This window comes from Dermacentor variabilis, chromosome 2, assembly GCF_050947875.1.
Source record: "Dermacentor variabilis isolate Ectoservices chromosome 2, ASM5094787v1, whole genome shotgun sequence".
In the NCBI taxonomy this organism is placed as follows: domain Eukaryota; kingdom Metazoa; phylum Arthropoda; class Arachnida; order Ixodida; family Ixodidae; genus Dermacentor; species Dermacentor variabilis.
This window is the reverse complement of record NC_134569.1, coordinates 154,111,122-154,126,867: the sequence shown is the minus strand read 5'-3', so window position 1 is coordinate 154,126,867 and position 15,746 is coordinate 154,111,122. Positions and strand designations below refer to the sequence as shown.

Sequence of the window (15,746 nt, the reverse complement as noted above, 5' to 3'; positions counted from 1 at the left end):
AAAAATCGAAATACGTATTCAGCAAATTACAAAAAAATCACTAAATAAATTCCTAATTAATTACTTTACGGCACACAAGTCAACAGTCGGTGAGATTGCAAGGCGTATCCTCTTGGAATGAATTTCTAAAATAACGCCGGTCTGGAGACATGCACCATCAAGCTCGCCGTAAAAGTGCACTGTTCCACTTAACTTTTTAACAAAACGCTCTTTAATGCGTTGAAGCACAAACGTAACTGGAACGCCCATATATTTAGTCTCACACTTTTGGAAATAATATTCGAAACCGTAAGCCTGGCAAGTCCAGTGAGGGTCTTTTGGCTCTGTGATCGAATACGCTGACATCTCTCTTAAATTCTGTGAGTACTATACCACCACTATACAGGGTGTTTCAGCGAACACTTTCAAAAATCTTTAAATGTTGCCTGTGGCATATGTCACAATTCTAGTTCACGAGCTGGTCTACTAGAAGCGGCGGACAACACTTGCACAAAAATTGAGATGCAAAATCGAATAATTAATGAAAATTCACTCATTAAGTTTTTCCCTAATTACATTATGGCCCACAGTGTGCAATTTACAATTTCTAGCAGTGGACTTCGCAAGGCGGATTCACTTGGAACGAATTCTCAGGACGACACCAGTTTCGAGATATAAATTCCCGAACTTTGCGGAGAAATGCATTGGTGTTCCAGTTAATTTGTTAACAAAACGTCGTTTCATGCACTGGAGCACACAACTGGAACGCCCATGCATTTCTCCATGATCGGTGGACAATTTCTGTTTTCTTTTGCTACTCTTTAGCTTCCTGCGAATGCTACCATGTACAGTGCAAAATAACTTACACCCTTAAAAGTTAAAGAGCGTCTAAATATGTCTACAACTCGCACCCTTAGGGTGTCAGATAAACCACACCCTGAGGGTGTTAGTTATAGACACATTTAGACCCCCTTTCACTTTTAAGGGTGTAACTTATTTTACAGTGTACGTTCGACATGCGACACAGGAGGACGCCGCAGGAAACCACATGCTAACATAACTGCCGGCGCGCCGCTGATTGGTTTAGCAGTTTTGCGACCACGGTCGCACGACTGAAAAATCGAGCAGCGAGCGACTGGCCCAGAATAGTCGCTTTTCGAGAAAAGCGACCACTCGCGACTAGTCGCTTTGCGATCAACTTGGTCGCGCGACCGCCGTCAGTCGCCGGTGTGAATGAGCCTTTAAGTCGCGAAAACAGCGGGCGACTGGAGTCTGTCCCCGTCGTAGAAGGCTTTCAAGACACAGCGGCCCTTGCGGGTGCGCGCGGCAGCCCAGAGTAGAACCACAGAACACACATATATGTAGGACGCTCCCCAATCCCTCTCAATACCCTCCCCCCGGATCGTTAATTCCGCGCGGCGGAAGACGGCGCGCTTACTCCCCGCTTCCCTCGCTTGCGTACGCGAGATTGAGCCGCGTTCGCCAGCTCACCTTCGCACACTTTCACTCGCACATGCAGTACATGGCACAACGCGACAATTTTATCGCCCTTGGAGTTTTATACGGACCCTCACGGTGACGGCAGAAATGCGCCTTGAGTGTCCGCATAATTGCTATCGCAATAAAACTGAGGAGGGATTGTTTCTGAGGCCTCCGTGACGCCGGAAGCTAACTTTACTGCGCCATTTTGTAGAGGCAGATTCTCGTCTCCTACATTTCTTGCCTCCGGCGTGCAACCAGGCGGACTGCGTGCACGCGTGCGCGCCGTAGCGATCCGATCAACTGATCCAATCGTCATCCGTGATCCAACTGTCAATCGTCATGATCCAAGTCATGTCGTCCGAGTATTGTGATCTATAGTGTTGAAAGAAGTTCATAGTGAACTCCGCAAATTAGACAATGAGGCCGGTCCACACTACTTTTGCCGGCTTTTAGGAAAACAAATCTGCGCATTCTCACTGTTCTGCAAGAATACACATGGCGATGGCTGGCATTACAGTTTACGTACATCACGACACGTACATCGACTTATGGCTAGCCCATCTGCAGTTTACCAGAACAAACATGTATGCCAGTCGTAGCTTGAGGCATCGTTTTCCTTTAGTGAACAAGTTGCAGGTGGCCGCGCACCGCGGCGGTGTGACGAGACACAACGAGCGACAGATGGCAATACACCCAGAGACGGCAAAAATACTGCCATAGCATCCTTTGACCATGGTGAGTTACGTGCTGTAAAGCGTTTTATGCGTGCTCGTTTCATAATTTTTACTTCTTCGAGTTTCACCTGACCACAACATCAACCGGGAGAGCGCGGTCTAGCTAACACGGCGGCACAAAGCACGGATATTAGCGCAAACCTGCACATACGACGCGTTTACCACGATACAAGACCTGCGGAACAACACACACATGAGCACACACCACCATAACAAAGCCTCCCTTGTACACCGGCAACGCGGCCGCTACACTGAAAAATACAATGTGACTTCCTCCACACTTTTCTCCTAGTGCACGGACTGGGATGCTTTCCGCAGTTTTTTCATTCCTTCCTCCATGGCTGGCGGCTTGATGTGTGATGTGAGGTGACGTGATTCAGTCCGCACTGCCCGCGCGGCCAAGCTCATACACGGCCGGCGCGCAGTGCTTGTAGGTCACGTGATCTGCTGCGGGTGCCAGGACGAGAGGCGAGTATGCAAGGGCGAGCATAGAAGGCTGATGGCTTCGTACGCGCCTTCTTCCCGCGCGCCCAGTGTTGGAGGTCACGAGATCAGCCGAGTTTCGGAAATGCAATGCAGCTCAAATTTCGAAGGAAGCGGCGGCAGGAAACATGCGCTTTTAGGCCCATACCTGAACGCGCGCTCTTTGCTGCGTCCCTCATCAAGCCAAAGTTGTGGCGGCGAGTGCTCACGGTCATCGAGTGAACTGTAGCCATGAGCGTCTTTGGGCGTGAGACACCACGCTTGTTTAAAGCGAAGGTTTACTGCAATTTATACTACTCATGAAACTACAAACCTAGCTTGGAGTAAGATTATGCAGATCCCACGCGCTGTGGGAACTGATGTAGGCGAGGCTTTCTGTGCAGGTTTCTTTGATTGACGATAATTAGCGGAGATGTTGACGGCACGTTTAGTGTCCAAAACGAAAGTGGTGAGTTGATGTCAAACGTTACCTTACGTGCACCACTGCTGTTTGTCTGCGTACTAGGCAGAACATACAGGGAGAGGTGTTTGCTTGAGGCGTTCTTATGCGCCATATTTCATAACCTCTGAGAGGGTTGAGCATCGTCACTGTCTCATATGGCACATCGCATCGTGGCAGAAGTATTAAACTTGAATTGGGATTATGGGGCTGTACGTTCCAAAACCACAATCAGATTATGAAGCACGCCGTAGTGGCGAACTCCGTGTTAATTTTGACACCGTGATATTCCTTAACGTGTCCCAAGATCTAAGTGCACGTGCGTTTTCTATTTTGTCCCCGTCTAAATGCGGCTGCCGCGGTCGGGATCAAGTCCGCGACCTCTAATAATGCCATAGCCGCAAAGCTACCGCGGCTGGCACAGAAGTGTTGATTTGACGATCGACCGCTTCCGTTGTGTCTTCTGGACCCTGCGATGCGCTTTAATTAATGCGGCTCTGTTTCTGGACGCCCTGCGTAATTTGTCCGCTTGGCATATTAGCATGGTGTTTATTCTTCCAAAACAGCAGAAGCGTACTGTACCGTACCTTGAACTTAAGTTCATACAGTTTCCCTGTAACCGCTGTCGCATAACAGTACGGTTTCCTTGCCTTTTCACCTCACCTACCCCCCCCCCCCCCACTTTTATGGGAACTGCCACTTCTCCTCCCTCCTTTCTACAGTTCGAGCTACGTCTCCTCTGGACTCGCGCGTTAGTAGAAAGGGAAGTGCTGCAGTGTCTGCAATGCCTTTCAAGGGGGTCACGGATAATTACAGCTGCCATGAGGCTAATGTGGAGACGCCCAGGGAGCTCCAGAGGAGATTGTGCACATTCGACGTGGTGGAGCACAAACTAGTTTCTCGCGTCGACTTTCCTCCCTGACTCGCTCCTGTCATGTATACACACGCTCTGAACCACCTCCCGACGCGGTGTGCCAGATAGCAGCAGCCACAGCAGCAGCAGCGGAAGTGGGAAAGTCGAAGGAAGAGGCAAAGAAAGCTTCGCTTTATTAACCTGATAATTTGCTGTCGCTATCTATTCTTTGCATTTCAGAAGAAAATGCGAGATTTTGTTTACTTGCCAGCCTCCTGCCTGCTCATCAAGTGTGTCAGAAGCCAACGCGTCTTAGTGCAAAAAGCCAACAAACCTTTGGATTTGCTTTGGTATTGCCGCGCGCAAGCGTGTGCTATGTGGGCGTGTGCATGCGTGATTGGGAGCGGATCGCATTGGGAGGTAAACCTTGTGCGATCTCAAGTGCTTGTAAAGGAACCACAACACACGGTAGTGGAGACACGCAAAAAAGGCATTTGTTGCTCCTTTTACTCAACGATGCCAGCTAACCGAACCAAACAAGAAATAGAACAAGCTGAGGAATCGAGAGGGTTTGATTCACCACGACCGGATACGACGCCGAAGTAGGTCGCGGGCACAGCGTCGCGAACGGCGCGCTCGAGTGATCGGGAAGCCTCCCGGGGGTTCGATCTCACGAAGGGAGCCGATGAGCGCGCGGTTAGTCTGCGCGCAGCACCGTCCAGCAGCCGAATACAAGGAAGATACTTCCTGTTTTGCAGGTATATCCACGCCGTCAGATGGCGCTAGCATCAGAACTCTAGCGCCATCTCTCGTACTACTGCGTAACTAGACCGACTTCCTGCACAGCGTCTGTACTATGCAGGAAAACCGGACCTCTGGAGACGGGTGAGCCATGCAGTGAAAACAACCTCAGGGTGCGCGGGAGAGGTGAGCGTTCCCACACCCTACAGCACCTAATTACGGGAGACAGGCCATATTGCATCGTCCACGATCTTTTTGACAAGAAGTTGCGCCAACGCATTAAAACATGTGCTTTTGCATAAAAAAATGCAGCTCGGAAAATTGTGCACTTAATTTTTTCACGCGAAACTGGAATAAAATAGCAATGCGAAGCACCTTTTGCCTGTTCCTGAGGCCTGTGAAGTTCATGGAGGTGATCATGTCGATGCACGCGCCGACCAGCAGGGCCTGCAGGGCGTGGCCCGTCGCCATGCAGCCGCAGCGCAGCCACGAGTCCGTGGTGATGTCCGCCTCGATGGCGCCCATGCCGACGCCCAGCATCATGGAACTCGAGCCGTACACCGACCACGAGTAGAGGACCGGCCACGACGCATTCTGCGAGCATCCGGACGAACAATTCGGCATCCGACCATGAACCAGAAAGCTCATGGAACCAGTTTATTGGAACCGCTCGCGCCTCCGGAAGCGAGAGCAAGGAGCGAGGTTTAATGCTGTTTACACCATGGCGCGCACTGGCATAAGGACTGTTACTGAAGTTTCGCACTCTAAGTGCTTACCCTTAGCCAGATAGCCGTTGTGTGCGGTGTTCTTATGACATATGGCACAAGGTGCACTACAGACGAGCCAATCAGTTAATGAGAACCTAAGGCAACGAGGGAATTGCATGAAAAGAACGTCAAATTAGAATTTGCCTCGGCATTGTCAAAGTTGGGGCTGCTCTCCAGCGGTGGGCTAAACCAAGACTTTCTTTAAACATGTTCTTTAAACTCGAACGTGAAATCATCGAGGCGTTTTTCATTGAAGACAACAAAAACACGTGTGTGAGTCAACCTCCTGTGTCGTTGCGTCATAGTAAGATGGATTCATAGGCGTATCTACCGGGGGGAGGGCAGTAGGTTATTTGCTCCCCCCACACACTTTTGAAAACCGGGAATATGGCGCCTGGAGTCCCAACCAAGATCCCTCGAGGCTACAGAAAGGCGCTTGAAGCCCTGATAATGGGACTCTGGCCTCTCCACCAGCTGCACACGGATTCGAGTGAGATTACACACACACAAACACACACACGCACACACGCACGCACGCACACACGCACGCACGCACGCACGCACGCACGCACGCACGCACGCACACATCCCTTGCATCACCATGTGATTGTTGGGGCCATCTAACCTAACCATCTTTAAAAACACAAAATGAGATTTGCTTTTTACAGTGTACCGATATCAATCAGTGTTGAGATTCAAGAGTTTTCCCTAGGTTTATTGAATTATTTTTGTCTGTTTACTGCAAAGTTTGTGTATTTATCAATCAGCGACTTTCTTTAGTTATTTGAATGAACAATTTGCGATATTTCAACAATTTGTAAGTTAGAAAGATTCCATGAAGAATGTCGTTCTACAACGCATTTTAATATTCAAAAGGTAAATGTAAGCGGCCGAAACTCGCTCTACGATGCATAGGCTTCGTGACCATGATACGCCAACGGTTGCCTTCACATTGTGATTGTGCTTCCTAGCGCAGTGGCCATCATAGCCATCACAGTGTTAACAAAAATGAAGTTTATTTATTATTTACAAAAACAATTCGAGTGTGTTTAAACAATGCGGGTTCAGTGGTGTCACCAAATCCATTCAATTGGTAGACGCGTGCGCAAGAGTGTCAGAGAGCTAACTTACCAAAACAAAATGGAACAAATGTTATGTTCAGATTTGGAACGCAGCAGGTGAATAAGACATATCGACTACGTAGAAAAGTCGTAAATATCGAAACGACTGGGCTCATTCATGTGTGTCTGAACAAATCGCTTCCGAACTGTCACGGCTTTCGGATCAATCAGTAGTTCACGGCGGCTTTCAGGTAGATCGAGGGTGAAAATGTCGCATTTAACCTCCACAAAGCTCGGGTAATTGTCATCGCCGTGTTAAAAACACGTGGTCAAGCGCGTTCCGCAGAACCTAGTTCTGCTACCACGAGCGTAGCTCAATTGGTAGAGCATCGCACGCGTAATGTGAAGACGTGGGATCGTTCCCCACCTGCGGCAAGTTCTTCATCCACTTTAAACTCAATTACTTTATGATTTCTTTATTTGAATGTTTCTCCGGATAATCCATTCCCTTCAAAAGCACACAAAATGAATGAAAGAACATACGAAACGCCGGGGTCCCGTTTCGTCATTAAGATCTCATTAAATCAAAGAGAGAGAGGTGACTTGCGCCCCCCCCCCTTCACTCGAAAAATGATTGGTACGCCACTGGATGGATTTCCTGATACCTGTTCTGAGCAGTGGCAGATAAATTGGAAAGGTAATCTCAGCTTCATCCCTACCGTTGAGAAGCTAGTCTTTTGGCATGCGCACGCAATGTGGTCTATAAACATATACGTATACATATAAGTCTACATAAAAATAATTTGAGTGGTTAGTAAGCGCTCGTCCTGTGTTGTTCTGTCGTCTCTGTCGCTTCTTACTTCCCTAATGTTTAAGGAAAAGGCAGATTTGTTACACTTTAGCGCAAGACTGAAAAAAAAAATATTGTCACTACTGGAACTGCAGTCTTGCAGGTTATGCCCTGTATACGGGAGACCTGATTATGTGAAACACCTTAGTGCTGTCTCTGCGAGCACACTATCGGCCACACGGCGCTAGCTTGCGTGAAGTCTTTATTTCTGACTTCGGATATGACAATACTTTGACGGGTCATACCAATGAAAGGGGGAACGAGGTAGGGTGTAAGTATTTTTACTATGAGAGTTTGTAAGGCAGATACGTCATTCACATGCAGGAGCAAGCTCCCCAACTTTTTCTGGATGTTCGTTGCAACAACCCACGTGTCGCACTGTGGCTTTTTCGTCCGAGTAAACACCCACGAGAAAACTCACGCACGACAAAACTACTATGTAATTTATCAAAACCATGAAAAGAATTGTTTCCCTCCAATGACTTTCTTGGACCGCTCGCTCAATCGATTAGCTTAAAAGGGACAGCACATTGTAATGGTAATCTAGATTGGCATTTCGCACTGGCTTCATGGAATTGCGAACCGAACAGTCTTAAGGCGAACAGAGGCTTATTAGTTAACCACCGAAAAAAAAATGGCTGAAGGCTTAGCTTGGTTAAGCCTGTAAGATTGCGCTTGACTGCGCCTTGGTTCGCCTGATGGTGTGGACATGGTTGCCCTTTGTTAAACTTATGGCTATGCATCATCCGACATAGCGCAAGGCAGCACGACCACTGCGAGGAGCCGAGCTGTAGCCCCATTTATCCTAGCGTGACGTCACATCAGCGAGCGCCTTCTCTCGGTAGCGCCGCAGCAGCGGCGCGCAAGGCTTCGCCTCCACCATCGATGCCGCGAGCTGGGGCCCCGTCTCTCGGTCTGGCGTGACGTCACACGGTCACGCGACGCGCAGCTGTGTAAGGAGGCGCCACGACCACCGATGGGCCGAAAGTGCGAGCAGTATTGCCTTAGCAATAAAAAGGGGCATAACTAAATTACGGTGGCGATGGCGCTTCGGTAATGCCGCACCAGTTGCTCGTGACGTCATAGAATGTGCAATTACAAATTTTAAAGAATACACCAACGAGTACGACACTCCGTAATGTGAAATTTGAGCGCAGCTCTGTGTGTGTTTTCATTTCGCGATATATTTGCTGGCGCAGATAATCTGTCTCGTGCGGCATGTTGCAGAAAGAGCGAAGTGTGGCGCGACTGCTTCGCTAACCGGGAGAGCGCGAGAGGCAGCGCATGTGTGACGCGTGGGCGTGATTCACAAGAGCCGCCGCGCACAGACCTCTGCTCATGCATCGCTTTGTTTCCATATATGGTAATGGTGGCGTCATCGGTGAACAGACGACGCATTCTGCTCTGGCGCCATCTCGTAGCCATTGTCACCGCAGAGCCTGTTACGCTGCACTACGCTTTTTTTTCTCACGCTTTCATCCTACCCTCCTCCTCCGCTTTCAGCTTCATGGCTTCGCTGCGCCCTCCTCCTCCGCTTTCCTCCTCGCGCTCCTTTCGCTATCGCCGTCTTTCATTTCCCGCTGCACTCCGGCTTCGCTCTCTGATCTTTCGCTGTGCTGGTTCGCTCGGTTACGCCGAGGACGCCGCAGGAACGGGTACCTAAGATCTGCACTCTAAAACATACCAGTCAAATTTAAGCAAGGATTCATCATTGCGACTTTCATAGTATCTATACCCGCATAGAAAGAAAGGTTGTTAAGCCCAAGCCCGATGTGAGTGATTCTGCGCACGAAAGAGTCGAGCGAAGACTTCGAGCGACGAAAGGGGGCCGTCGTGCAAACAGATCAGTCGTTCTCCTCACTCGATTGCTCGGTTCTGTAAATAGCATTTGACGCTCGTCGCCCGGAAGTGCTATGAGCGACTACCTATAGCGTGAACCCGGAACAAGATGCATACGTCAGTGACATGTACCACAGGTTGTCGCACAGAACGAGCATACGACCGGATTTTTATACGTCCAAGGATAACAAAAAAACCCTGTAAGATCTTCGGAAATTATTTACGCTGTTCTGTATGGCAAAACAAATCAACTTACTTTATTAGCTAGAGCATGCGTCACGCCAGTTTTGGTGCGTGTTTGCTGCGCTCATACCGGCCACACCGAGAAGTCCTTGAAGTCGTCGCTCGCGTGGGGTCTCTCTTAAATGCAATAAATTTCATTTAAATCTGTTCAGCGGTTATCTAATGAGAGCAATTCTAAGCAGTGGAAATCTAATTTAATGATTGCGTAGCGAATGAGAAATGATTTCCTCGAAAATTGGAGTTGACTCCGAAGTAAAGGCGTCATCTCAGGGGACCCTCGGACCCCCGTCACATTTGGGGCATTGTAAATGAGCAAGCACGGTGCGCCGGCCATGCGATGATGATCCTGTGTGCAAAGTATGAAACCGCTACATGGCGCGAAAACAGCCGACATTTCTCGCCAAAGCATGTGCGAGCATTCGTGCTCAGATAGTTATCCCGCCCATACCTCGCAATATGCAACCTGAACACAATCCAGAGCGACGTGCAGAAAGAACTAAACAACTACAAAAGTGCTACGACCAAGCCGCTGACGTAACCTACGTGGACGCAGCAGAATACCCCAACCAAAACGCCATGGCGGTCGTCGCAGTCGCGGGTTCGCAGTACCGCCTCGCCGCGGCCGCATCAATATTCACCACGCAACCCGAAGTAGGAGAAGAAACGGCCATCGCTTTGGCCTACGCGGCTACCAATGCACACTGCATCATCAGCGATTCAAAGACGGCCATTCGTAACTACACAAGAGGACTGATAGCACCCCAAGCGCAGAAGATTCTCTCTGGCACTCCTCCCTCAAGGCAACGCCGCGTGCAGGTCATCTTGGCCCCTGGTCACTCGGGTCTGGCTGGAAACGAAGCCGCCCACGATGCCGCCCGAGCTCTCGCAAACCGGGCGCATCATCCTTATCCTGCGTCTTCCGATCCCGACCAGCCCTCTGTTCTGCATCGCGGTCACGCGCGGGACCGAATGGTCACGTTCAGAGAAATTCTCCTACACTACAGCAGAGAGCGGTTACGCTACCCCCCAGCACACAAAACACTGAATAAATCTCAATCCACCATTTGGCGACTTCTTCAGACACGAACTTTTCCGTACCCCGTGCTTTACAACCGCATTTACCCCGATGCATACTCCCCACTCTGCAAAGCGTGCGAGGTCCGCGCTGACCCCGATCATATTATCTGGCAATGCCCCAAATCCTCACCCACCAACACCTCCCGCACTAACACACACATCATAACTACGGCCGAGCAGTGGGAGACATTGCTGCTCAGCTTGGACCCAGAGGAGCAGCTCTGGGCCGTCCGGATGGCCGAAGACGCCGCCAGAAAGCAACGACTGGCCGCCGTCTGAGGAAGTGGGGGGGGGGGGGGGGGCTATTGGGGGTTAGTCTTCCGACTCCCGCCACCTCTGAACCCCATCAAGGACATACTAAAGTTTTTATCTCTCTCCCTCTAAAGGCCGCCTCGATCCCTGCCGAAGGATCAAGATTATTCGCACAAAAATCTCTACATCAGACGCACTGCCTGTAACATCGCCAACTATATGGCACGTGAATTTGATAAACCATCCAATACAGAACGTGCAAAGCCGCCGCTGGAAGTGCGCCGTATAGCAAGAAAGAAAAATGGAAAAGAAAAAAAAAACGAGTCAGGTCTCGTGACGTAGACCTGACGCGGTCTCTCGACTTAACTATAGGAGAATTAAGGCAGGGAAGGAACGTCGCTAGCTGACGTTAGCCGAAGCAAAAGAAGTGGGTGTCTATGCAGGGTGCGAAGCTAGGGACTCTAGCGAAGCTCGCCTCCTGCCAGCACGGCGACGTGACATTTCAATGTCTTTCATCTCCTGTAATAAGAAACGAAAAAAAAAAATCTTACAGTAACATGCTACCTAGATAGATATTCACAACTTCCTGTTATAACCAAGAATTCTGATAGGGCCGGGTGAGGAGACTTTTAAGGGAGCATTTCATGTGCGTCACACTCGGAGTTCATTCACAGTCACCTTACGACGGATGAGTTATCTTGTTTAGCTTAAAGTTGGTTGAAAAGAGAATTGTCCCTGGCCTTCCGTACGGACAAAGCATATTCCAAATGTGGCCGGATATTGCTGGTGTAAACTGTCTTTTTTTTTTCGATGCTACAGTAGCATCGCAAAAAAATTCTGCGGATGTAGCCAAAACGACGATAACCTTTTGCAATGGCTGAATGAACATGTGATTTATATGTTAAATAAGAGATGGTGTGCACAGGTATGTGCTTATATAAAGACTCCCGTCAAGCACCGTGTTATCAATTCTCCCGTCACTTGTAGGCGCGTGACGGTAGACCAGCATCGATTTACGCTTGGGCGTATTTAGTCCCGTTTGTCACCTCCGACACCAGTTAAACATGTAATCGAGATCAATCTGGAGCCTTGGCGAATCAAAAGGGGCGCCCTGGGAACCCGAGCTCTGAATCATCAAAGTGATCTGAAACCTTCTCATATGGCGAGGATCGGCAACATCATTGACGAAACTGTCGGCGACCGTTACTTTTCCCGAACCGACCCATGCAGGGACTTTTGGACCATCCCTTAAGTGAAAAAACGAGGAAATACACTTCTTTTGACTTGGTTGAATATAACCGCTTATCACTCTTAAAAAAAACTTGCTTGTTTGGCTTTAGAAGATTACGCCTGACATCTTGAGAACACACTTGGGCATATTTCGCAGCCTATAAATAGACATCGTCTATCCAAAGACAAAGAAGGAGCACCACAGCAACCTTTCGAACGTTCTTCACGCTTTCTGCCTTGCGCAACTCGTACTAAGATTATTATTAAGACTATCAAATCTCATTACGATTATGTCTCTTATGTAACAGTTCTTGTAAGGAATGGCATTACAAAAGTGTCGCGGGGCCCCTTTGAGCCTGCCTCGAGATACGCACTCACCACGAGCTCGAGTCGCGCAACCCAGGAGTTAGTGGGGAACCCCTCCAGGCGGTCCACGTAGTACTGCAGGCAACCGTGCCAGTGGATGAGCAGGAAGAGCAGACCCAAGTGGAACAGCAGGCGCACGTACACTCCCTTGGAGTACACGAACTGCGCGAACAATTCGCGAAATCCAGAGCACCGCACAAAGGCGCCGGAGCACACACTCAGCAGCCGCACACAATAACACCACATTTGGCCACAGAGTTAGATGTGCGTTCCTTTTATTTTAGCGTGCCAATAATGACTGGTATTGTATGACGCATTCCTTTGATTAACTCAGTGAGTCTCCTTCTTATTGTTCATCCATGTGCGAATTTAAGGCGCATCTACTCTGTTTGAGCCTGCACAATGTTCGCAGCAGCCTATATATTAAATATACAGAAAATATATTTTGCACCTTCTATGCTCTAGTGGCTCCCGTCGAGCTCCTTCACAGACGTTATCTCTGACGCACAGCTTGATTTCATAAACAAAAGAAAAGACGCCTGTCAAAAAGATATCAAGCCGAGTTCCAAATGATGTGCCGTTACAACAGTGTCTAGTAACTAGATTTCGCTGACCGTTCTGTGAGTGAGTGAGTGAGTGAGTGAGTGAGTGAGTGAGTGAGTGAGTGAGTGAGTGAGTGAGTGAGTGAGTGAGTGAGCGAGCGAGCGAGTGAGTGAGTGAGTGAGTGAGTGAGTGAGTGAGCGAGCGAGTGAGTGAGCGAGTGAGTGAGCGAGCGAGTGAGTGAGCGAGTGAGTGAGCGAGTGAGCGAGCGAGCGAGTGAGTGAGTGAGTGAGTGAGTGAGTGAGTGAGTGAGTGAGTGAGTGAGTGAGTGAGTGAGTGAGTGAGTGAGTGAGTGAGCGAGCGAGCGAGCGAGTGAGTGAGTGAGTGAATGAGTGAGTGAGTGAGTGAGTGAGTGAGTGAGTGAGTGAGTGAGTGGAGGGAGGGAGGGAGCAAACGAGTCACGGTGCTCACGAAGTTTTCCTCAACGTCGGCTATGTTCCTGATTATGGTGGTCAGCCGCCCGATCTTGGGCAGTGCCAGCAGCTTGTTGATACGCAGGATGCTGGGGTATGCTGACGTAGTGGACGGGTCGTCGGCCGCGTCGCCCGTGTGCAGCACAACCATGGCGGTGTAGTCCAGCGGCAGGCAGCAGAACGAGTCCACATAGAACCACCCCCGCCGGTACTGTACTGCGACGTACTCCGGATCCATGTTGATGCGGCCGTGATCTTCCTTCATGGAAACGCCTGCGCATTCCATGCAGTTAGGAGTAAAGCACTGACACAGCAGATGTACATCAAACTTCGCAAGATTCTACAATCGATGCATGTCTGTGTGCGCATGTTTGTGTGTGTGTCTGCGTAAAATGCGCGTGCGTGTACGCGTGTGCGCGGGTATGCTTGCGTGCGCGTATGAGGTGTGTGCTTGTGTGCGTGCGTGTGTGTCAAGCATCTCAAGACTCAAACGGCATTTTAGAGAAGGTGCGTAGAATAAGGTGAATGTGTCTATGTCACGATTAGTTCATCCCATTGAATTTATTCAAATTTTGGCGCGTTCATGCTTTTGCGTACGTTATTGAGGTTTCAAATAGTTTCGAGGCGCGAACAGCCATGAATAAAAAAGCGTATACTGGCGTGTGCTTTCTGAAGCCACAGCAAACAAAGCCAGTGACATGTCGAGCCAGATGTGTGCTGCTATAGGCTAGGCGTTTTTACCGCGATATCTAGAACAAATCTCAACAAGGACCACCGAGGCAACGTCCGAACTTTGCTGCTGAGTTCAGATGCAAGGTAGCGAAAGTCTACAACACTATTCCTCTAACGTGAAGGGGCCAAACAAGTCACAAATGTCTATCCGTTTGGCCTGAAACGGGCAAGCAGGGCGCCACCGTGTTATATCACGACGTAGTTTCCGTTCCATTCTGATGCCGAAAGCTTACGTGGAACTTTGATATAAACTGCTTCTGCGGTAAAATTTGGCAGGAATCATCGGCGAACGATTATCTAAGTCGAGCAATCACCTGCGTAGTGCAAGTCCGCTGATATATCCAATCATGTACGCAGGGTGCGCCATAAATACTGTCACAAGGCTTATGTCTAATATTTTGCTTGAGAATGAAACCTTAGGAGTGAGAGTGAGTAAAGACTTTATTTGAAAACAAGGTATTGACGGATGACCTTGTTGTTAGGCAGCCACGAGCCCCTGGGCCCGGGCGGCTTCTTCAGCTCTCTCGATGACCTTGGCCTGCAGGTCAGGGTCGGAGCTGAGCAACACGGCCTCCCACTGCTCAGTACTACTTATTTCGTGATTTGTGTGATTTTCGGCTGGGCACGACCACATAATATGGAATAGATCCGCTTTTTGCTTACAATGCTTACATGTATTAGGGTATTGGTCCGGGTAGTAGTAGTGATAGGCTACGGGGTTGGGGTAGGTGTTCGTCTGAAGTCGTCTCCAAGCTACTTCTTGTCGCTTGTTAAGCGATTTGTGTGCTGGCGGGTACTCTGCCCTGGCTAACCTGTAGTGCTGAGTTATTTCCTGGTAACTGACCATGCGATCCCTCCCTGACCCTAGCGTGAGCCGTCCGGGTGCTCGGTTGGCGAGTCCTCGAGCGGCGGTGTGGGCGGCATCGTTGCCGGGTAGGGAGGAGTGTGCTGGTGCCCAAATGATCTGGATTGGTCGTGGGTGTTGGTTTGTGTCTATTATGGGTTTTACGGGAGCCGAGACCCGACCTTTCGCAAAATTGCGTACTGCTGCTCTGGAATCGCTAATAATGTAATGACAATGTGTGGAGGCTATTGCCAGAGCGATAGCCGCCTCTTCCGCTGTTTCGGAGCTTCTGGTGCGAATTGAACCACCAGCGCGTATTTGACCTGAGGAGTCCACCACTGCAAGGGACATGCAGTTGCGTTCTATGTATTCTGCTGCGTCGACATAGACTACGTCTTTGAAGGAGTGGAATTTCTGATGTAGGGCTTTGGACCGCTCGGCCCTCCTTTCCTTGTGGAATTCGGGGTGCATGTTTTTAGGGAGTGGATTAATTTTGAGATGGCGCCTCTGATCGTGAGAAATGTCTACTTTAATGCTTTGCATCGACTCGTAGTTGATGCCGAGATTCTGGAGGATGTTTCGCCCGGCGGCACTCTGAGCTAGCCTTTCGTATTGAGATATAAGGTGCGCTTCTACTAGTTCATCGAGGGTGTTGTGCACACCTAGGGCTAGCAATTTAGCGTTGGCCGTTCTTATAGGTAGCCCAAGAGCCTGTTTATAGGCCCTCCGGATAATCCCCTCTATTTTCTCTCTCTCAGCCG

The 15,746-nt window shown here is 49.5% G+C and overlaps 1 protein-coding gene across 1 annotated transcript in view; it reads right to left on the bottom strand.

Moving 5' to 3' along the window:
* The window catches only part of LOC142571036 (potassium/sodium hyperpolarization-activated cyclic nucleotide-gated channel 1-like), a 50,438-nt gene that overhangs the window by 10,718 nt on the left and 23,974 nt on the right, over nt 1–15,746 (bottom strand). Inside the window, exons 5-7 of the mRNA XM_075679336.1 lie at nt 13,408–13,682; nt 12,409–12,558; nt 5,087–5,305 (exon numbers count right to left, since the gene is read on the bottom strand). Of these exons, the coding sequence (XP_075535451.1) occupies nt 5,087–5,305; nt 12,409–12,558; nt 13,408–13,682 (644 nt within the window). The remainder of the gene's footprint in view (nt 1–5,086; nt 5,306–12,408; nt 12,559–13,407; nt 13,683–15,746) is intronic.